Here is a 22826-nt window from a genome sequence, read left to right as displayed (position 1 = left end):
TTGCTGACTATTTCAACCATTTATCCATTATTTTTGTCTATTTCACACTCTGCATTACTTTCCGCTAACTGTTTATGAATCACTTTAAGCTAACTATTTTATCTAACTATTCCAAATGTTTATCCATTGCTTTAAGTAAACAGCTATTTATCCATTACTTTCAACTAAATATTTCAACTGCTTATCCATTACTTCAAACCATCTATTCATTTTTAGCTAACTATTTCCACCTTTTATATATCCATTACCACTAGCTAACTACTTCAACTCTTTATCGGTTAATCAAACAGCTGTTTATCCATTAGTTTAAACTAAATATTTCAACAATTTAGCTATCTCTTTAAATCATCCGTTACCTTTAATTTAACTATTTCAACCCTTACATTACTTTTCACTATTTGTACATTAGTTTTAGCTACAGTCTATCATCTGTTTATCCAGCTAACTATTTGTCCATTTCTTTTAGCTAACTATTTAGCCATTTAGCTATCCATTAATTTTAGTTAACCATTTCAATTGTACAGTTAACTTGCTTTTTAAACCGTTCATAAATTATCTCTAGTTAACCATTTCAACTGTTTATCCATTACTTTTAGCTATGCAGTTAAACTTTATCTCTTACTTTTAACTATTTTACCATTTATCCGTTATTTTTAGTTAACCGCTTTTTGTCCATTACCCAAAGTTAACTAACTGTCCTCAATATGTGGATAATATATGTTTTGTTTATTTCAAATTAGTTGTGCTACTCCACAATCTTTTGACATACCCCCTGAAAACTGCAGAAGTAACCACTGGGGCACAAGTAGTCCTAACTGTTGCATGGAAGTATTTGCTATCTATCTTTTAAAAACAAAAGAATAATAGTTGGACTCTAAAGGGTCACAGGTGAATCTAAGTAGTTTGTGTGTTTACAGTACTCTCAATTACTGTTTTTTACACTTGGCTCTTTATACTCAAATTCACCACTCAGTCAGTTCATATTACATATTTGACTTGATGCCCTTGAGACCTGTTAAAACCTAACTAAGAATTTGTCCATGTGTCTTTGGCCCTAACACCTTGCTTTTACGACTTCCTGAATCAATTGTCATTGTATTGACTTTTTGATTTTACAGTCTGGCCTTGTGACTCATTTGTCAAATCAAATTAAGCCTGCCTGATATGTACTTTGAAATCAAGAACATGCTTGGATCTTTTTTACAGCAACTTGTTCTCCCACAGGCAGCAATTATTAGCCATTAGCGGCGAGTGCAAAAACTGAATTTGCAATTACTCTGTTAGTGTGACAGGTTGTGCAGCCTGTCCTCTGGGCCCTGATGCATTCTTTGTATATCACCTACTGCACCACTGATGCTCTGTCAGAGGAGGGTTCTTACTACTGAGAATTTTTTTTTAAGTAACTCTTCAACTGCATTTTTTGTGTTCTTGTGCAAGTGAATGAGTATGTGAACATGTTTTTGTACCTCTGACTTTTCTGTCTTAGCTTCTCCTCAGGCTGGGCAGTGAGCAGTGCAGTGTACCATGGCAGAGCCAGACCCAGAACCAATGGCCTCTGGAACAGGGCAGCGTCTTGGAGCCCCAGAGACTCTTGGCATCAGTACGTTGGACCCCGGGCACAGACCTCCGGCCATGCCCCCTGGACGACATGTTACTATCAGGGTCCGTATGTTGGACGACACAGAGGAGCTCTTTGACATCTCAGTGAGTTGTTATTACTATCTTACTCAGGCCTGTTTTCTTGGTGAAAATACTAATGCCAGAATGTGACTCTTCATTATTGCACAGTAGCCAAGAACCATTTCCCATTTCCGTCATAGCAGCAGCAGCAGTCTGGTAACAAGTTGGCATGGCAACTGCATGATGTTGAATGCATGGATGAAACTGGAGGGATCTTTTTCATAATGTCAGGGTTCTTCCGGTTTATTGTGGTGGTATTTTCTGATCATTGCTTCCAAATATCCCAAACTATCACAAACCTGTGCTACTGCTATTATCTACTGCAACACAGATTTTCTTCCACTGTGACCTGCCGACAAACTCTCAGATTTTCTTTGGAAACTACTGACACCATGATATTTCCATGTCAGCACACTGGAGTGTTGATGGCGTGGCAGCGTTCGTAGATAATGAAGGGAAAGCAGGCGGGTACACAAGACACACAATACTTTTTTTTGGTTTTGAATGAGAGGGGCTGCCATTTGAATTCCATTCATAATTTCAGGATTTAGAGGATTAACTTTCTCATAACAGGGATGTAAATTTAGACAATCTGGTCTAATCCATTTGCACGGATTATGTAAAAGTGGAGCTAAAATTAGATACTGATTGTTAATTATCTATTATTATTGTTATTATTATTATATAGTATATTATATATCTTTCTTGCCAACAAATCCCAAAAAAGACCAAAACCAACAAAGATTTGATCCTGCTGACAAGTATTGTTGGTGTAGCCAAAGCCTGAATTATCTTATTCCTCTGTGCCACAGAGCTCCATTGTTGTCCATAAACTATTCAAAACAAATCAGTGGACCACAGTGTTGCTCTGAGTGACGTGTACCTTCATTATAATGAACTCTGGCACTGTAGTTTATTTTTAGGCAGTCCCACATACACTGTCCTGCTGCTCAAAATACTTACTAATTCACCAAGGGTGCATTTTTCCATGCCTAAAAATAGTACCCAACAAAGGCACCATTACCATGCCTTTTTAAAAAATAAAGCTAAATGTTTGTGACCAGTTTTTAAATATTTACATCTTCATTAGCAACCAGTGGGTGTGGGGATAATGCCATAGACAGGGTAGGTCAGTCAAAAAGTAAAGAGAGATAGACAAACACATTGTCAGTTTTGTTTGTAAATTGTAGACCATGAGAAAAATATATAAAATAACACCAGTATTATTCTTTAAGTTGATGAGAAGATGATCAGATACACTGCAAACTTTCCCCCAGCATTCCTCTGAACTTTTGGTGTTTTTGAAAGGTGTCCTCAGATCTTGATTTAATGGCAGAAACATAGGTTGGAGTGAGTGAAAAGACTGTTATTTGTCTTAGAATAGAAGAACTAGCCATATTCTGTGACCACAATCCTTCCTGCCTGGAACAGAGGAGCTAGATGAGTAGATGGAGAAAAGTGGAAAGTGGTGATGGAGGGAAACAGATACAGCAGCAGTCACAGAGGACCCGTTCACAGTGTGGTTGAATGGGGTTCGGCAGTAAAGCTGCTGAGCTTTACTGACAGTTAGTTAGTGTGCAGTGCAGGGTAGATGTTTCCGTCTGGCTGTTTCCCATGGCAGTATGGGTAAACGTTTTTCCTAAAGCTGATGGCGGAGCTCCCTGTGCATGACCGTTAATCTTTCTAGTGGCATCATGTGTTCTACTAAATACTCCAGGCTCACTAGATTCTCACACTGAGATCCCATTTGATTGCCAGAGTTTTGTCAGCATAGAGTAGGTTTTTATAAAGCTTTAGTGTCCCCAAGTCTGAGTGTTTAAGACTGTGCTACACTCCAAAAAGTACACACACTGGCACTTTGTATTTTTTTACATGTCAGATTTGTATGTACGGCAGCTTTGGTCTTGTCTGTCTTTTTTTTCTGTTTGAATCTTCTTCTTGTTTCCACTTTGTGTCAGTTTGATGCACACACAGAGATTACAAAACAGCAGCAGCTCTGTCTGATAAAGAGGCCCTATAGTGAGATTAGGGCTGTAGGTTTAAACAAATGTTGCACAGGACGGGTGATGCATACATGACCCTGGCTCTAATGCATACTTGATTTTGTTGTAGACCTAACAGAGCTGTGATGGTATGGTTGAGCTGTAGCGATGATGAGCTACATAAACCTTTTTGCCACTGCTGCTGGCAGGCAACATGCTGCTCAGGAGAGGGTAACAAAAAGCCCCCGCTAACACAAAGCTTTATTCATGCTCAATTTAACACACATTATATCCTCTATCTCAAGTCAGCACTTGAGATAAAAATCTCAGTGGGCTTGATATTGTTTTTGCCAAGAGGTATCCAAGAAGTACATTTGCCTCAGTCATCAGCTCACATTCAGGGTGGAGAGATCTGTTATCTTAAAAACAAAACCCAAAAAAAACAGTGCAAAACAGGAAACATGCTCAAGTTTTCACATTTAGTCCAGTGCTACACTTTGCTTTCTCACATTATATGAACATTCTATTTACTGGGTGCTTTAAGCTTTTAAAGACTTTGAAGGTATAGATACCTCAAAAGAATTTGACTTAGCAACTGTGTTTGGATGCTAGGAGTGAGTTGCTTAAATTTAGCAGTAACCACTTTTTGCTTCAGCCAGTTCTATCCCCCAAATCTCATCTTTCTTTTTTGTCCAGCTGAGACAGAAGATACAAAAAAACATCTGTCAACTAGGCTCAGATCCTGCTGATATTAATCTCTCCCCTGCAGCAGTGAAGTGAGATAACTGCATGGTCTACAAAACACAACTGTCAAGCAATTACCTGGTCGCAACAGGAACATACAGCATTGTTTGAGAAATAGCACTTCATCTCAGCTGATTTTAGTCAAAGTGACCCAAGGCAGGAGTTTCTTATGTGTCTCTTTAAGACAACATTAAATGTCTAACCTCACCCTGTCACTGACACTGAATGCTTCAGTTCAGTCCCTCTGGTTCAGAGGGGTAAGTTTCCACCTCAGCGGGCAGAGTATCAGATGGTTGAGAGACAAAAAGGGGCCATCGAGCCATCTCGAGGGTCACATACCATGCTGTGGCCTACTTAGCACTCTGGCTGTGAACATGCTTGTGTTGATGCTGATAATGTTTGGCTCCACAGATCTGGACAACATTATATTGGCACTGATTTAGAAAGCCCACTTGAGCCGAAATATCAATCTGGTTGCACCTTTTTAAGGAATTATTTTCAAATTGAAACTGAAGGCTTGCTTCTGCCCATTTTACTAGTGCAGAGTTCAGTAGAACAGGAAATCCAGACTGTAGTCCTCAGGCTAACGTACAGTGACACTGTTTGTCCTGATGTTTTGATGCTTATGTTTGCTGATGGCTGGTGGAAGCTCTGCAGAAGTTGCCTGTGAGGAGTGTGGTTGTAGCATGGATTTAGGAGTTAGAATTAGGGGGGATGGGATGGTGATGGCAGAGCGGAGGGAGAGAAGTCATGTTCATTCCTGTGAATGAAGGAAACAGTCAGGCTGCATTAGCCAAACCTTACTGGTAGAATACTAACGAATACAACCTAACATGGCACGTTCCACTTCCCATTCAGCAATGAAATTAGCAACACAGGCATTCACCATTACAAAGTCGGAGACATATTATCCCTCTCACTTTACACTACAACTTCTGTTCTTCCTCTCTAACTATAATGAGCTGCTGAGGACTGCAGTCTGTCCTCTTCAGCCATTGCTTTATCCAGTACAGTCATGGTACGGCCCCTGTAAAAGGCTACTGTGCAGAGAAAAATCCTGAATTCATTAATTAAAAACCTTTTCATCTCTTGGCATATTAATTTCAATTTTCCACTGGTGAATCAACCTCAGCTGTACTTTGTGTTTGGTGCTAATTATCAAACGTTAGCATGCACACACGCTAAACTAAGATGATGATCATGGCAAACATAATACCTGCTTAACATCAGCCGGTAGCACAAGATTCTTAGTCCTATTTCACTTTTACTGCAAAGCCACAAGACATTGTACATGATTAGCACCAGGACATAGAGTGAAGTGTTCTTGTATTGTTTTCTGAACACAGCATGTAGTAGGTGGAGAACATCAAAGCCGTGTTTGAGGGGTGTTGATGACCTGAGCATCAGCCTTTGATCAGCGAGTTCAGATCACAAATGAGTGGATAAGGATAAACATGTTTATGGATGCACCTCCAAGCTGTGTTTGTACTTGGCTGATGTCGCCCTTTAATCATCCATAATTTTAACATATAATAGTCTGATCTTTCTGCTGATACAAGAAAGCATTGGAGCCTACCTTCCTCTACTGGAGTTTCTTAAATACATACGCAATGTAGAGCCCTATACTCTGGGGTCGACCCTCTGAGTCACAGTGGTATTAGCTACAGACTTCATGTGACAGGGTGTAATTCATCTCTGACTGAGAAGCTGACCATGCTGTCCATGATCTCAATGCATTATTCCCATGGTTGGATCCACAGTTTATCGCTACAAGTTCCAACATTAGTCACAGCAGAGCAGATACAGAGGCGTGCACAGAGTCAGATATGAGATGAAATCACAAAGAATCAGCTACTGACTAGATTTTTTTTTTTTGGCTTCCAATGCTTGTAACCAGATATATTTAACCTAATTGTGGCCACACAAAGTAGCATCTGATTCTCAGGGAGATTTTTTTTTTCCCCCCATTCCCATAACTAAAGCTTGTTTATAGCCAAAAACTGCACAGAGAAACCAGGGCAGCAGAGACCACCCAGGCTAAAGAGTGCTAAGTCACAAAAGGAAGGACCCGCATTCTTTAGAGCAAGTCTCTCGCACCAGTCCAGAGGGCTTACCATCATTTCGCCATTCGCCAGTCACTTCCCCATATGCTGTCACCCATTCAATGTAATGGGAAACAATTAGAGCAGCTCCAGTGTGCCTTGCTGTCAGATGAATGGCAATGAGGTCCCGACTTAATGAGTAGAAACATGATAAAGAGCTTTATTCAGCTCTGTCTTCAACAGCTTCAGTATGGTTCTTTAATGACAGACAGACCAGCAGTGTTGAGGGGGAGCTGGGATGTTTCTGCTTTGTTGCTACCAGTGGATCAATGTCCAGATGCATATAGAGAGCCTGGGTATTAGAGGTGCACGAATAACTAAATTTTCAGTACCTATTTGAATAGTAATTACTTAATTAGTTGGACTGGCTAATGCTGCGCGTACTGATCAGAGTACCTATTAAATTTGACATTGATGTCATTGTCATTATTATACAGTGCAATGAATTAACTACATGGATCTGTGTTTCAGTTATGTTTTCATATTCAAATTAAGAATAATCTACACATCACAGCTATTTTTCCTCACTGCAGAAAATGTTCATTCTGACAAAGTTTAGTAAAAGCGTTGGTCACGTTGATTCAAGCAAAGTTAGACACAAAGAAGCTCTACAATCAGTACCGATGCTACAGATCAGGGCTAAAATGAATACTCAATTAATTGATTGGTCAGTTGACAAAAAATCAACCAGCAACTCATGTAAGTCACATTTCAAGCAAATATGGCAAACATTGTGTCGTTAGAGAATCTCAGTCGTAAGGGTGTGACGCTTTTGTCTCATTTGATAATAATCAGGATATCTTTGGGTCTTGGACTGGTGGCCAAACATACAAGCAATTTAATAGCATCAAGTTAAGCCTCAGGAAATTGTCATTTGTGTTTGTCACTGTTTTCTGACATTTTATTGACCAAAAAATTAAGCAGTTCATAGCGAAAATAAATGAAAATAATCATTAGTTGCAGCTTTACTGCAGATTTAAAATGCTCGTAAGAGTACATACTTATCTATTTATTGTGTAGCAGATCTATCCAAACCATATTCTTAGAGTTTTTCTTGTCTTTTTTGTTTGTTATTTTAATCATGATGTTAGCTTTGCATACATTTGCAGCAGTTTGTGCACTAAGATTGGAAATCGCCCCTGGGTTTTCATCATTTCCCTTGCTGAATTTTTGGCATTTTGTTTGTTTTTGCTGTTATTAGGAAGTATTAATCGTGTATTGACGTACATTACCACTGACTTGCAGCAATAGAATCAACATACAGTAACTATACATCCTAGCTCACATGTATGTGGAGAAACTCATGGATTTCAACATCTGCCACATTTCCTCTGCGCGGTGAGACAGGTTGACATAATTGAAATTCAACACGCATATAATTTGTGCACATTACAGACCACCCAACATTCTCACCATCTCTTGTTACGTGTTGTCTGTTTTCAAATATGACATGTTGACTGTAAAGGAAGACAGAGCACAGAGGGAGGGGGACCATTTAGCAGTGTGCTAAATCCTGTTAAAATCAGAGCTGTGGTGGGGACACGATCTGCTTTCCCAGCATCACAGCGCTTTAGGGGGAGAACTGACAGAGGTGGTGGTTGAATGATTTGGGCAGTGAGGATGATTTGGCACCAATATTTCTTGATGAGCTGTCATTGGCCAAATATGAATACAAATAGGATAGAGTATGCAGGAGATTCGGGCAGGAGCTATACAGCCCAAAGCTACGAATCCCACTCTCTCCCACATTTTACAACATGTCAGTGAGTTTTCTAAATCCATTACTGTCACTCCATTTTCACTAATATGAGTCATGCACGGGTAACAGTAAAATCTATTTAGATTAACTGTGCTGTGACTGTGGCACTGCTCTACCGCAGAGGGTTTTTTTTTAGCTTTATACATTGTAATTCTGTTGTGTTGAATGGATTTTAAAAGGAGGTATAGGTGCAAAGCGGTTGAAAGATGCAAGAAGATGGTGACCATGGCAATCTCCTTTCCCCCTTATAGACTAAGCTTGTCTTTAAAGAGAGTTCTAAATTAAAGGACTGTTAGAGACAATGTAGAAATAAATAGTGCCACTGATTTTATCTCCCATGTCACCTGGGAAAGTTTGATTAGCCTGACGGGGGAGACAAACAGAGAGAGGCCTCGATACAACGCAGAGACTGGGAATTACTAGCATCTACAGACGGAATCTGATGTTTGTCACCGTTGTATTTTCTGCTAACATATTACATTTGTTCACTTTTGGGAGCCTTAAAATAGAAGCATTTGTTGCTTCTGTCTGATGCCCCAGTAGTGTTGCTTCAGCCCACTTTAATCTGTGGTTACTCTCTCTTAGAAAACACATGCAGTGACTTTATGTGGCCTCCTGCCATTGAATGAATTATGTGTCATTTGTCATCCCTCCCTCTGCTGCTATAAAAGCACATTGTTGCCAGGACTGCCTCGACCTTTGAGCTGCAGCATCCAGTATACTCCCTCTGAGGTGGTGGTTCGGATCCTTGCATGGTGCTGTTTCCGTGAACTTACATCGCTATGAATTTCAATGCTATACAAGTTCATCTTTGAAAGGCCAAATGGAATCACGCTGGTCTATGTGTGGGTTGCTATGGCTACACATGGAGGAGGCTGAGGAGCGTCTGAGCTTGCTGCTGTACTGCAGAGTTCTGTCTTTCACAGATATCTGCCGCGGAGGAGTGGAGTGGGGGGGGGATCTCCATACAGAGCGTTAATGTGAGTGTAGTGTGCTAGCATGGGGACACGCTGCTGCACACCAATTATGAAACATATTCAGGAGACACAGCCCACCTCGCTGTGTGCTGTGGGTACATGTGCAAGTTTCTTTTTTTTTGTATTCAAATCCCTTGACTTAATATATGACTGAAAATCTTTCCTAAGGATTATTAGCTCTTATTGGTTTCACTGCTGATTGACCCAGTTTCCCTGAAAGATGGCAGTGTGTTTGGGGTGGCAAGGATTTGGGGGGTGGGGTCATATGCTCAGTGTCACCATAAAAATATAAAAATGGAAATGGAAATTTGTGTGCTACTGTAGAGCCAGTGCTGTGGTTTTGAAGGCTCGCCCATGCAGTACAAGGATGAGTCTTTTTCAGATTTTTCCACTGGTGAAAGATACACATTGAAGCTATAAAATATTAAAAGTGTTCTGTAATGGGACCATGCCATTCATGTGCCTTGCATCATTCTTGCACTGACTGAATGTCCTCTGCCAGAAAATATTCTCATACTTTCCTCACATGAACTCTGACCTCTTGGTTGGCTTTTTTCTCTCATGGCATGAAATTGAAATTGCGCAGCAGGACTGGGGGGGTTTCCACATACAGCCATCTTCCTCCCTCACATCCTGAAATGTAATTGGGTCGTGGAGCCACAGGAGAGGAGCAACAGTGGGAATTATCTGGTGGCGGATGGCTAAGAATACTAAAATGATAGAGGATGCTGGAAACAACCCGTTTGGATTTGAGACGTAAACATAAACACAATTTTCATCAAATCACTTTATTGAATTGTCAACAAAAGAAAGAGCTAAAAAAAATACATAAAGCTATACCAGTGGAATTACAACAATTTGGTGAGATGGCTAAAAGCACCCATAAATCTTTGAAATGTTCAAGCTTTGTTATGTCCACTTGACTAAACCTGATGAAAAGAGAAAAGGAGACCAAACCTAAAAATCAAAAACTCTGTGAATAAAAGCTGGTCCATCAACAGCCCAGTTTTTCCCAGATTGTGATGATATTCCTAACAGCATGCTGAAATTATATAGCCATCATGCATCGGCTGGGAATGTGTGTTGGGGTCTATTGCAGGAATATGAGCAACTGTTTGAATGGTAAATACATCTCAAAGCACACGCAGCCATGCCTGCTGTGAACACAGATATAGTTTTACACTTCATAGCAAGAGAAACCCATTTGCCCTGCATCATTCATGCTCTTTCATGGAAGGACAGACTGAAACACCACAGATGTAGAGATGAAAGTTGTCACTAAAGCTGTCTGACAGCATTATGCTGCACTGATTTCTATACTGTGCACAGGTGCTTTGGGAAAAGAGATGCCTTCATAATAAGTCTTGTTCCTATGGTAACCAAGATGGATGTCTCTTTGTGGAAGATGTTCATGTTGGTTTGGTTCAGACAAAAGTGAAGTCGGCTCTATCTGCCTGTGTGACCGTTTGCCTGCAACAAATTTACAAAGAAAGGATCAGGCGAATGCAAACATAACCTGTGATCTCTTTGTAGGGTTTTGTGACAGATGCATGAATGTGGATCCTCTGACTTTTCATGCTCATGCACATGCATTATTCCACTGAACATTGTCCTTTGATGACAGTGCTCAGATCCATACATTAAGCGCTTGAACTGTGGCGCTGAACCCCACTGACTGAGTAGCAGCAAGGTTGGTAGACATCACAGTACACGATGGGCGTGGCAGCTGTGCTGCTCTTAGCTAGCCTGCGCTTTCTGTGTGATGTCCTCCTGGTCTCAAATAAAGGGTGAAACCCTCATGGGAACAGCTCTGCCTCAGCTGCACAGCAGCTTTTCAGCAGCATTGAACCTTTTCAATGAATTATGAATATCTCATTGAGATTCACAGGGCTAATTAACTTGTCAGACCCGACTAGCAGTGTGATATCACGGGATTATCCTTATCATGCGGTGCCTTATTTTACCCCAGATGCTCTGGCTTCACCTATCCCAATTTCATCACCTCAAATGTTCTAATCAGTTAGAAAACTGTGTTTCGCTGCACCACATATGCTGGTCTTTTTTGTCATGTTATTTTCTGCCACGCTTCATCAGTAATTAAATCAGAATTTGCCACATTTCACCATGGTTATGTTTTCGGTCAGTGCAGTGAAGTCACTCGCACGATGCATTTGCTTGACATGTTGCATGTCAGAATTCCTTTCAGCTGTACCTGTGCAGCTGAGTCTTCCTCCCACTGCACCCGGGCAGTAATTGAATTTGGGGTCTCTTGGGTAGATAGAGGAGATGTGTGGGAGGAAGAGTCAGGATGAATGAAGCAAAGATTGAGGGAGGGATATCAGAATGTCTGTGTGTATATGTGTGTGTGTGTGAGAGAGAGAGAAAGAAAAAGAAAGAGGAAGACAGTGAAATCTCAAACCAGTAGCCCCAGCGGCACACATGCCTGCTGGAAAGGTATTGACCTGACAACACTGCGCCCCTACCCCCACCCTCTCCACACACCCACCACCACTCATTATTAAAGTGGGAACTGTTGCATAAGCTACCACAGGAAGTAGCAAACCAAAAGATTTCATCTGTCCTGAAGCAACACATTCAGACTCACATAGCTTCCCTCAGGTTCTCTTGAGTTTTTTGTTTTTGCTCTCCAAAGGCTCCTTTGAGCTTCAGACTAGGGACCCCAACTGTTGAGCTTTTCTCTGGCTGACTATTGGTAAGTGATGTGTGGAAGTGCGGCACTAAAAGCATCAAAGCTCTGTCAGTGAGGACCAGTGTGGGAATGCCCCTTAATAGATATCAAAGGATTCGTCCCAGGGGATGTCTGCTTTCACACAACCAGTGGGGGCTGGTCTGCTCTGGGTATTTCAGGTCTCTGGAGTGTCTCTACAGCAGCGAATGACTGCTTCAGAGTATCTGTCACTGCAAGGGCTCGCAGAATAGCTAGCCTTAGCAGACTGTTGTCGAACTCTTAATGAATCTTTCCTGTTTTGTGTCCTTGTGAGTTGCAAAAGTTGAAAGGTCGATTATGTTAAGTGCTGACACATCCTTTTAAATACTGCTGCAGCTCACCTCACAGTTAAAGATGATTATATTTCATTTTAATACACAATATTATTGTTGCATTATTCCATGCAAAGGTCGAATTTCTTTTGGGTCTGTGAATAGATGCATATTTTGCAGGTGTTTGCTCACTTTTAAAGTAGCGGAATCAGGGATTGATTAGCTAATCCTCTTGTTTTTTATGTTTCTGCTGGCGACACAGGTCTTGTGGTTTTATTGTGACTCACTTGCTTGATTTCATTTAAATCAATTACATAGTAATGTTGTCTGGGGTGCTCATTCGCATAAGCTCAGTTGACCTTTAAGCAGAGAGGCAGCATGGAAGCATTTAGCCTAATACAGATATATTTGGTTAGTGAAATTACGCTTGAATGGCTGCAAGTGAAGTGATTACACTGCAGTGTCAGCTGTGAACTATATGGTCTGAACAAGACCATTATTAGTAGTAGTGCAGTCAAAGTGTTAATACTGAGTAACCAATTGTTCATTGAGTTCTGCAAAACTGGGACCCTGTTATCTTCTCTTACTGCCCTTTTGTTGATGATCACAAATATGGCATTCCTGCTTTGTTGGGCACTATACAGTGAAGACAGAGACATGTTCCACAATGTGAGTTCAATCCTGGATTATAATCGGGATCTGTTAACCCAAGATTTACCAAACCAGCATGTTTTGGTAAACATGGAAAGAGGTTGGGTTTAAAGCACTTCACCTTCATTCCCATTCATAAAAACTAAAGTTCAATAACCTATGAAACTATAGAATTAATATTGAGCCTTTTTTGGTGAAGCGTAGCCCTTACCCTAACTGGGGGGGAACCACTGGCCCATACAACAGTAATAAAGTTTCCATTCAAATGCAGTATAAGACTGAATTTCCAGAAAATTAGCAGAAGAAAATGCGGATTAATGCAAGTCTCTGCTCAATATTGGAGTTCAGGATATCAAGATAAACAGCTGGTGGCGCTAATTCTCTAGTCGGGTGCCATTGAACTATTGCAGAGGAAGAGGACATTATGATGATGTTATTTAGAAGAGCTGCACTTAGATATCAAACAATGGAAAGCAGTGTGGAAGATGTGATAGAAATATGGCATTTATGGTCTTTCATGACCAGTGAGATTTAAATCGCATGCTTCATGTACATCCTTACTTATTCATTAAGTCTGTTTCTATTGCAAAATAATTAGTTAGTGGAAGGCCTCATTACACATTTTTTATCCAGTCCTCTGAGGTAAACCTCCTCCAGAGCAGGGTAGCCATGCTGCATACTGTTAGGTTACCATGGAGATCTTCGTCAGTTAAGAAGTGAGCCAGCATTATGAGACTAAAAGCCTGGGTTGCACCCAGTGTTGGCTGTCTAACCTCACTCGGTAAGACAGACCCCAGGCCTGCATTCAAACCGATAACACTTGTGCTTTAAACCTCATACTCGCAAGAACAATCATGTTCACTGCTCATCTATTGTTTATGTGATGTTAAATTAGTCAGAGTGGGTTGTTTCAGTCTCTGAGAACCCTTAAACCCAGCACTCTAAAGCATGAGTCCAGTGTTCCCATTTCCACAGCCAGATTTGTGTGCGTGCAAGTGTGTGGTAATAGTCACATCTTTGCTAGTCGGCTTAAAGTTTCACTAACCTTACGGCAAATAGAAAAGGGCTTGGGGCGTGCTTGAGTAGCAGGAGAAGCAGAACAGGGTGTAGCATTTGCACCCTCCGCATTTTAGCTTATGGTCACAGTAATTACTAAATTATTACATGGAGAAATAGAGTTAAACTCTGTGCCTCTAAAAGTAGAGCGCACATTACACCCTAAAATGATTAAAATGGAATCTTTTTATGTATAGATAATTACCTATTATTGAACTAACTCAGCCAAACGCTTCCCTTCAGCTCTAGATGATTCCTCTGTATTTTTTTTTTCTCAGAGATTAGGAATCACAATTTTCTTTATGTTGCCATGGTTACTGGTCCTGCTCTATCTTCCAATGGAGAGGAATTGGTATTTTGTAGTCACAGAGGCCTAAATTCCTGCTGGACCCAGTGGCCTGCAGACACAGAGCAACAGCTGCCTTCACTGATGCCGTGTCTGCTCTCACGTTTGTTTGCTGGCTTGTGTTTGTGCCTGAGTGTCTGTACCGGCCGCCCTAAATGTGAGATTTCACCTCAGGAAAGCGTCCAAATTTGTCACGCTGTGGAGAACGAGGGCTAATACTCCTGCCACAGGGTTTTTCACACAGAGGGCTGAAGGTTTAAACTGTGCTTCATTAAAATGGGTAGTTTAATGCTGCACTGAATATATCGTGTGTTAAAATGACTCTACACCTGGACCAAACTGTTCAGTGCCTCAGAATTTTTCTGAATTGCAACCACATATATCTCAATGCAGGTTTCCTACCACCACGCTTATTTTTTGATCAAATTTAAGTACATCTGTCCAGTTGCACACATAGATTGTCAGCTCTTCTTTTTCATACTTCCGTCAAACCAAACAGAGGAAAAACACCACAGCCATCTTTGCAGTGAAACATTATTTAGCCCATTCGATGCGTGGGCATAGGAATGGCAATGTTTTGACGATGTATTGGATGGAAAATTATCATACAATTTTCATTGCATATTTTGGACATTCATGGTCCCCAGAGGATGATCGTACTGATATTGGTGATCCCCTGACTTTTCATCTGGTTCTGCTAGTAGGTCAAATTTTTCACTTCTCCAATGAAATATCTTAACATTTACCCTATAAATTGGCACAACATTTTGTGCCGACATTAATGGTTCCCATATGAGTCCTAATGACTTTGGTGAGCCCCCCGACTTTTTCTCTAGCACCGCCATGAGGTTCACATTTGTGGTTTTAAATGAAATGACTCAAATGATGGATAGTTTGCGATTAAATTCGATACCAAAATTCCCACCCCCCTCGAGATGAATTGTATTAACTTTGGTTGTTTTTTATCTTTTCATCTAGCACCACCATCAGATCAGAATTTAAATTTTTTCAGATTAGATTCAGATTTAAGACGTAAATAGCAAATGTTAACATGCAAACATGCGTAACTAAGACATTGAGGACCGTACACGTTATACCTGCTAAACAACAGCTTCAGGATCTCTCTACCACCTCAAAGAGCCGCAAGATCCAGTGTAGTCAGTTTTTTTTTTTTTAAAAAGCCATCAACATCTGTTATGGCCATCTTAAAACCACAGCTTCACTCAAGAGAGAATTTCAATAAATGTTACATCACCTCCAAAAAGCACATATTTCTTTGTATATAAATGCAAATGTGGCTTGATCAGGGTATCAGTTAAGAACCCTCAATGTGTGTTTGTGTGTGTCTGTGTGTGTGTGTGTGTGTGTGTGTGTGTGTGTGTGTGTGTGTGTGTGTGTGTGTGTGTGTGTGTGTGTGTGTGTGTGTGTGTGTGTGTGTGTGTGTGTGTGTGTGTGTGTGTGTGTGTGTGTTGCCCAGAAAAAAGACAGTGATTTAAAATCTGTTGCTATCTCATCCAGTGTGCCCAGAGACACTAAGACACCATTTTTTAAGATGTAATGACCACATACTTTAAATTAAGCAGGCATCTCACTACACACAGGATACAGCAGCGACATTGTTGGTGCTTTTTCAAACTGGGAGTGGTTTCTTGGCTATTGACCTTAATCCTCATACACAGGAAGCGCAGCCTTGGTCTGAGAATCTTGTCTTTACATCTGCATGCTATAAGGTCAACCATATTCTGACAGGGAAATCCCAGCTGGCTGGCCAAGGCATAATTAGAAGTTAATCGTGAATACATTAAAAAATCTGTTTTTTGGCCTCTGGGCATCCCTGGAGTTAGTTTTTTTGCAGTTATTGACTCTGTAGTTTTTAAAGCAAAGGATTTGCCAGTGTTTGGCCTGACCTGTTCGCTTTTAACCTTTTACATTGTACAAAATTAGACTGTTTGTCGATATAGATTTTTCAATAATGGATGCCACATATTACAGACTGGTTAGAAAAACGTTAACAAAAATGTTGCTGTGACAAAGCTTTGGATGTCATGTCACAACGGCTATTATCATTGCAGTGACTCAACTACATCACAGGGAAGAGGGCCTCTGGATTTGCTGCACAGAGGGCTAAGTAGTTTAAGGCTAATCTCAAGGAGGCCAATTGATTGGCCTCACCAGTAAAGCAGCATGTGCAGCTGTCATTATTTATTACTAGTGGAGATTATGGGTAAGGGAACTTGCGGCAGGACAGTACCAACAACCAGTCTGCTCCAGTCCCAGAAAGAACCTCCACACAAGCTCCGAGGTCTCATCATCTTCACAGGGTGTCCCACTCGGAAAAAGAGACTGTGGTGGTCTGAAGTGAGGTGGCGAGGCAGAAAACTGCTCTCCCAGCCATTGACTTAGAGAGTGTTGATGCCACACCTTGTCTCCAGACATCATTTGGATCCCACAGTGTGAAATCATGAGCAGAGTGATGTTGTCAATCAGTACAAGGCTTTTCTCTGGCACTGTGGCAGTTGAAAATTGACACTGTGTATTCATCTTCATCGTACACTTTAAGTGTCCTGTGAGTTGAACTGTAGTTAACTGAAGTAATAATTGAGAGATTAATCAGTAATAAAAATAATCATTAATTGCAGCACTAATTAAGACAGTTTAACAGCAACCATTTTCATAATCAATTCATTGTTTAAGTCATTTCTCTGATTGTTGCAGGTTCCAAAATGTAAAGATTTGCTGCTTTTCATTGTCATTGTTGACAGCATTTTCATTGTCATCACAATACCACCAAACAGAAATGCTGTTTTTAGCTGATCTAGCTAAATTAATACCTGGAAATCAAGGTACTTCATCACATTGATGAAAAATCATGTAATTATTAAATATTGCCAAAAAGAAGCACCGTATCAGGATTGAATCACAGTTGACAGTCTTAGTTTAACTTTTTAAAATTCTTCAGTTGCTTGTAGCTGCTGCCTGTGCATTTGTATGTGTTGGAATTATTAATGTCTTTGGCTGTGAAATTTTGCCATGTCAGGATCTACATATTAATTATGTTCTTAATAATGCTTATGCACCATGTCTTAATGACTTTCCATATTATTACTTTGCTCTCTCTCATGCTCTCTCTCTCTTGATCTCTCCAACACACAAAGCACATAAGACATCCCAGTGATTATGTAGATCAGTGTGTCTGCTCCAATATTAGCAGGCTGCGGTTAATACAAGCAGGGTGGTACATTTATTAATACTTAATTAACATATCTTGGATATTAATTTTTACACAAGAATGTGTCCCATCTGTTTTGTATCTGATGAATTTGTGCAGGTTGGAGACGTTGTCAAGTATGGCTGGCATGTCTCTGTTCAGCCTGAGCCGATGCCCAGATCTCTGATTCAACAGCTGTTTGCCGACATTAATTTGAGATGTCTGATATTGTCTTACAGTCCCAGCAGTGTCCATACTTCAAAGTAGGAAACTAAATATTTAAACAGTTGGTTTAGAAACGTGCACCCATGCAATTGCAGATGCATACATTTCTGCTTACTGTCCCAAAACTCATCTAAAATTTGCTCATCTAAATGTGCTCAGTGACGATGTAAATGATCCTGGTGTGTGCTGGCTTGGCTTCCTGGAAGGTAGCGCTGCTTGTTTCGTCCTTGCACTTGGTGGTCGGTGACAGATTGTGGACTGGATGTGACTTTTCAGGGTTGTAGTTTTTCCAGCTTGTAATGCAGAGGACTGATGAAGAATTACTGCCATTGCGGATGTTTTTCCTCTAGTTCCTGATTTTTCAGTTTGAGAGTTGGACTGCCATTATCTCAGATTTTTATTCTTTTGACAAACTGTGAATGTTCCAAAGCATCAGATGTAATCAGCCTGATATACTGATGTATCTAATTGTACCTTAAACTGTATAGTTCACTTGATAATCTGTTTTACTCAGCTCTCTGGTGTATTCTATTATAAGACCATCTGGCCTGAAGGTCAAGCAAGGCATGGCTGGAGCCCACTGACTGTTTAATCAATCCGAATCATTAAGAATTACCTCCTTCACACGTTTTTGGATTCAGATTATATATGAAAGGCTTTTCTTTTTCTTGGCCCGCCCTTGTGCGTGTTTTCTCTCACAGTTACACTTAATTAATCTCTTAATTAACCTATCTATTACCTGCACTTTCACAGTTACAGTGCTCTACAGTATTTACAGCTACAAGACGAAACCCACTCTCTTAATTTTGCAGGTGGAGAAAGTTATCAATGCACAAAAAATCATATGCAGATGAAAACTGTAATAACAGCTGCTTGCTATTTCAATTTTTCTTTTAGTTCAGTTGCTACATAATCCAAAATGATATACGCTAAGGCTGCAACTTAGTTGCTAAGGCTGCTATAGTTACTTTCATTATCAATTGTTTACTCAAGGAACTGATTGCTTTTTTGTCTATAAAATTTCAGAAAATAGTGAAAAATGCACATTACAATTTCTCACAACCCAAGGTGATGGGTTCAGATAGCTTGTTAAATTCATGAAGAGTCCTATACCCAGAGATATGTGGGTTTTAATGTCATACATGAACATCAAATCATCACAATTAGATCTGGAACCAGTAAATGTTTGGCATTTTTGCATGAAAAATAACAAACAATTAATCAAATTCTCAAAATGATCAAAACATTAAGTAAGCAAGATATCTGTGAGATACCTTAAGATGAATAACATATCTGAAAATATAAAAGTAAAAACTTTAATTTTATTTCATAACACTGGAGTAGTTGTATGGGGAGAATATATTTCCTCAGTGGCGAATATTTGATTTTTGAACAAAAGTCTTTTCATGTAATTTTATTCTTTAATATTTCTCATGGTAATTGTGCTAATATCAGTTTAAAATGTATTATTTATTATTCAGTTCTCCAGTCTGCCTTTATATAGCTAAACTACACGTGGAGTTTCTGCCCTAATGCGAAGTGACGCATCCTCCTCCCTGAGTGACAGTAATCCTCGGGTCTGGGAGGGGGTGGAAGTGGAGAATAACCAGCATGGGTCCAGAATTTGCAGCTCTCTGAAAGGGATTCAGGCAGATGAAGGGAAAGGAGGCCAATCTTTTTGGTAATTCCAGCTGCCTTAAAAACCCCCACTTGCCCTCTGCTTATTTTAATGATACTCTGTTTTTTCTAAGAATTTTGTTGTGTGTTTCATCAGTCTATGTTTAACATAATACAACGACTTAATATTTGCAAGCATACGAAAGCATGTTGGTCCAACCTCTGCTGCGGCTGCTTGTTTACTATCTGCAAAAACGATGCAAACCCACAACTATTATATCTGTCTTCTGATTTATGTTGCTCTGACTAACAGTGGGAGGTCCTTGCACTAATCCACAGTGCTCTGCACTGTTCAGTATTCAGTACTCAACACGATGGTCACAACAGGACACTTAATAATTATGTATACAAAATCAATATGTTTCTAGCAGCCCAAAGAGGCTCCTAGGAGGGCAGGCAGGCAAAGTGGGGGGAAAATTTTACAGGAGGAGCAGAAGAAGGTGTTGGTGGTCCTGGCTTTTGAGGATGGCTACCTCCATCTCTCTCTCAACCCTCTATTGAATCCAGGGGACATTATTTTCATGGTTGTCCTCTCAGGGCCTGGAGGCTGGCCCACTGTGACAAAATGACTCTGACAGCTATGACAGCCCAATCATCGCTTTTGCTTTCTTTTTGTGTTGATATTTTTCATCTGCAGCTCAGTTTGGAGTTTTGGAAGAAAAAAAAAGAATGGAAAAGCAGGAGGAATCTTGCATCTTGAAATAATTTCATTACTTAGGGATTTCCTGTACACGTAACACTGCCTTTGGATGTTCTTTTACTGGGGCTGTGTTAAACGTTTCATGTGTCAGTTAACATACAATGATATTAAAGTCGTCCTAATTATGCAGCAAACAAATGCGTGGTCACACATCCGTATGTGCTGTGAGGGTATGCAGGTAATTTGACAGGATTATCAGTACGTTTGCCAGCCTCCACTGTTTTCTCTTTGTCAGCTTCCCGCTATAGTCGAGTCACCCTGGGAACCTCTGCAGCACATGACCTGAATCTCAATGAGCTTTAGGTGCTACTGACCTCTCTGTCCTACCCTTCTATTAAAGTGCTCAGAATATACCTGCTCATGCACACACACACACACTTGCCACAGAATATGCAAAGATCGCCACATGTGCTGAGGTACTTTAAATGGCTGTGTCATTGCTTTATTGCGACGCCATGGGAGTATGGGACAGACAGGCAGTTGTGTCCTCGCATATGTTTTTTATAACAGCACCAGGAGGATGCAGCGTGGGAATGTATCAGCCCGCTACTGTACGTAGTTCTGTAATCTCAGCCCAGCCCTGAGCTGTGTTATCGGAAGAGCCAAGGTTCACTTAAAGGTATCCAGAATCATTCCTGGGATTTTCCACTGCCACTGCTACTTCACATGGGCTATGTAGAAGTTGTGACGAGTGGAACTGCATCTCCTGAAATATCCTGAAGTCAGCTCAAGACTGCTTTTTGGTATCACTCTTATATTGTGCTAAGCCTACTTGCTATCTTATCAGATGAACACTGCAGATAGTTTGATTCCCGAAAAGTGACCTTTTTCCACTTCTCCGATTGCTTATTCCGTCCTTTAAATCACACTGTCTCTTTCATCTTTTACCTCCTGTGATGTTGCTGAATGTCAAAGCTGAAAACCTCTTGCTGTGAGACGACTACTCCATTTTAAAAGGTATAGCAGAATCAACAGTGCTGCTGGACCAACAAGGCCCAAGACACAAGAAAAAGTCAAAATCCTCAAATCCCTTTCCAACAATGGCTGACCACTTGGCTTGAATGCCATTATCCGGTCCTCCATTGCACCACAACCAATCCTTTGTTCTCTCTGGCTATCTGGAGCCTAAAGACATTGCCAGTCTGTTTACTGCCCATGCCCCTCAAACCCCCACCCACACTTGTCCCTCAGGACAAGTTTGGTGAACACTGCCTAGCCTGGCTTAGTGCAAGTTAAGTGGACCATACAAACAACTCCTGGGGGGGAAAAGTGGAGGGAAAGCAAAGCTACTTTACACCTGACATTTATGTGTTTTTTGCTGACATGAGCTCACTAACAAAAGGTCGGGGGGGTTGGGGGTTATGTGGTCTACCCTGAAGTGCAAACCCAAGCAGACATGTGTGCAGACCTCGCTGTCATCTTTATTTAGCCTTCCTCTGTCAGCCGGAGCATGTAGAGGTCAGTGTAGTGATGCGGGCATGCTAGTGCTCATACACGTGAACATTTGTAGCATCCTATGAGCCTATGCTCAAACCGAACGAGCCTGGACAGACCCTCCCTGCGCGTCTGGCCTGGGACTGAGACCGCTGAATCAGGGTGCATCGCCTCACTCTAGAATTGGTTGCTCATTTGTAAACCAGCTCCATTACTTTTGTAGATAGAGGTCATAAAAAGGGAGATTAGTGACATTTTCTTTGCATTGTACATGATGAAAGAAATGTCAGCTGCTGAGCATGAGTTTTCCCTAAGACTGTAACCTTTCTGCTGGGGGAGAGGCCTCACAACTATGTATGGGAAGCTGTGTGTCAGGGTGCAGAAGTCATAGCTTCTGCTTTGTGTGATTGTGGTACCACTGTTTTATATCGTAATTGCGTGCAACTGTGAAACTGTCCACATGCTGATAAATATAATCAGCTTTTGCAGTATCTCCACTTACACAGTTTTTATGGTGAACAAAAATTTGAACATTTTTGTATAGTGTATAGTCTAGAGGATGGAAATAAAAGCACAGTCTGGCTGCAGGTGCTAATATAGTCAGTAAAAATGAATGGTTCAATAAGGTAGAATTAAGCAACTATCTTTTGTCTTTAAATCTTTAAGTCTGTTGGCTGTTTAGCTAGTCTGGAATTTGGTCCAGTCTGAAATATCCCAACAACTATTGGATGGATTGCCATAAAATTTAGTACATAATTTAATGTCCTACAAACCTACAGATAGTTATCACCCCAGTCTGCAGTTCCCCTCGACCTTACGGGGCTTTATAGTGAGTTTCAGCTCATTGTTTTGATTTCCGGCATTCCACTTCACCGTGTGGGTCACTCTCATGACATTTTTTTTCCGGCTGCAGCAGGCAGGTGTTTTCAGTGAAAAAGCTTACAAAACCCACTATACACCATCTGCTCAGCGCCCAAGTGGTAAACAGGCACAGTTAGCAGCTAGCTGGTGAACACAGCAGAGTATCTGATCGCTAAAGAGCCAAATATTTCCCCTGAGGAGTTGGTGGAGACCAAAAACAGCTAAAAGAGAGTGAATATACTTGTTAAACCTCAGCATGTTAACAATGTCATTTTGAGCTTGCCAGCAAACTGACATTAGCATTTATCTCAAAACACCTCACACATCTGCTAGCCTGGCAGTAGATCCTTTGTATTGTGTTTGACAACATTCAGCAGTCATGTTTTTATAGTTTTGGCTAGGCACCTAAGTTCCACTTAAGGTT

At 40.7% G+C, this 22826-nt stretch overlaps 1 protein-coding gene across 3 annotated transcripts in view; it reads left to right on the top strand.

The window, feature by feature from the left end:
- LOC120801404 (FERM, ARHGEF and pleckstrin domain-containing protein 1-like) overlaps positions 1-22826 on the top strand; it is a 51576-nt gene that overhangs the window by 3023 nt on the left and 25727 nt on the right. For all 3 annotated transcript variants that reach the window (XM_040148362.1, XM_040148363.1, XM_040148365.1), the window contains exon 2: positions 1487-1704. In XM_040148362.1, coding sequence (XP_040004296.1) covers positions 1525-1704 — 180 coding nt within the window. In that variant the 5' untranslated portion in view covers positions 1487-1524. The remainder of the gene's footprint in view (positions 1-1486; positions 1705-22826) is intronic.

Source organism: Xiphias gladius, chromosome 16, assembly GCF_016859285.1.
Source record: "Xiphias gladius isolate SHS-SW01 ecotype Sanya breed wild chromosome 16, ASM1685928v1, whole genome shotgun sequence".
Lineage (NCBI taxonomy): Eukaryota > Metazoa > Chordata > Actinopteri > Istiophoriformes > Xiphiidae > Xiphias > Xiphias gladius.
Note: the sequence above shows the minus strand (reverse complement) of the source record. Positions and strands in the feature narration are given on the sequence as shown.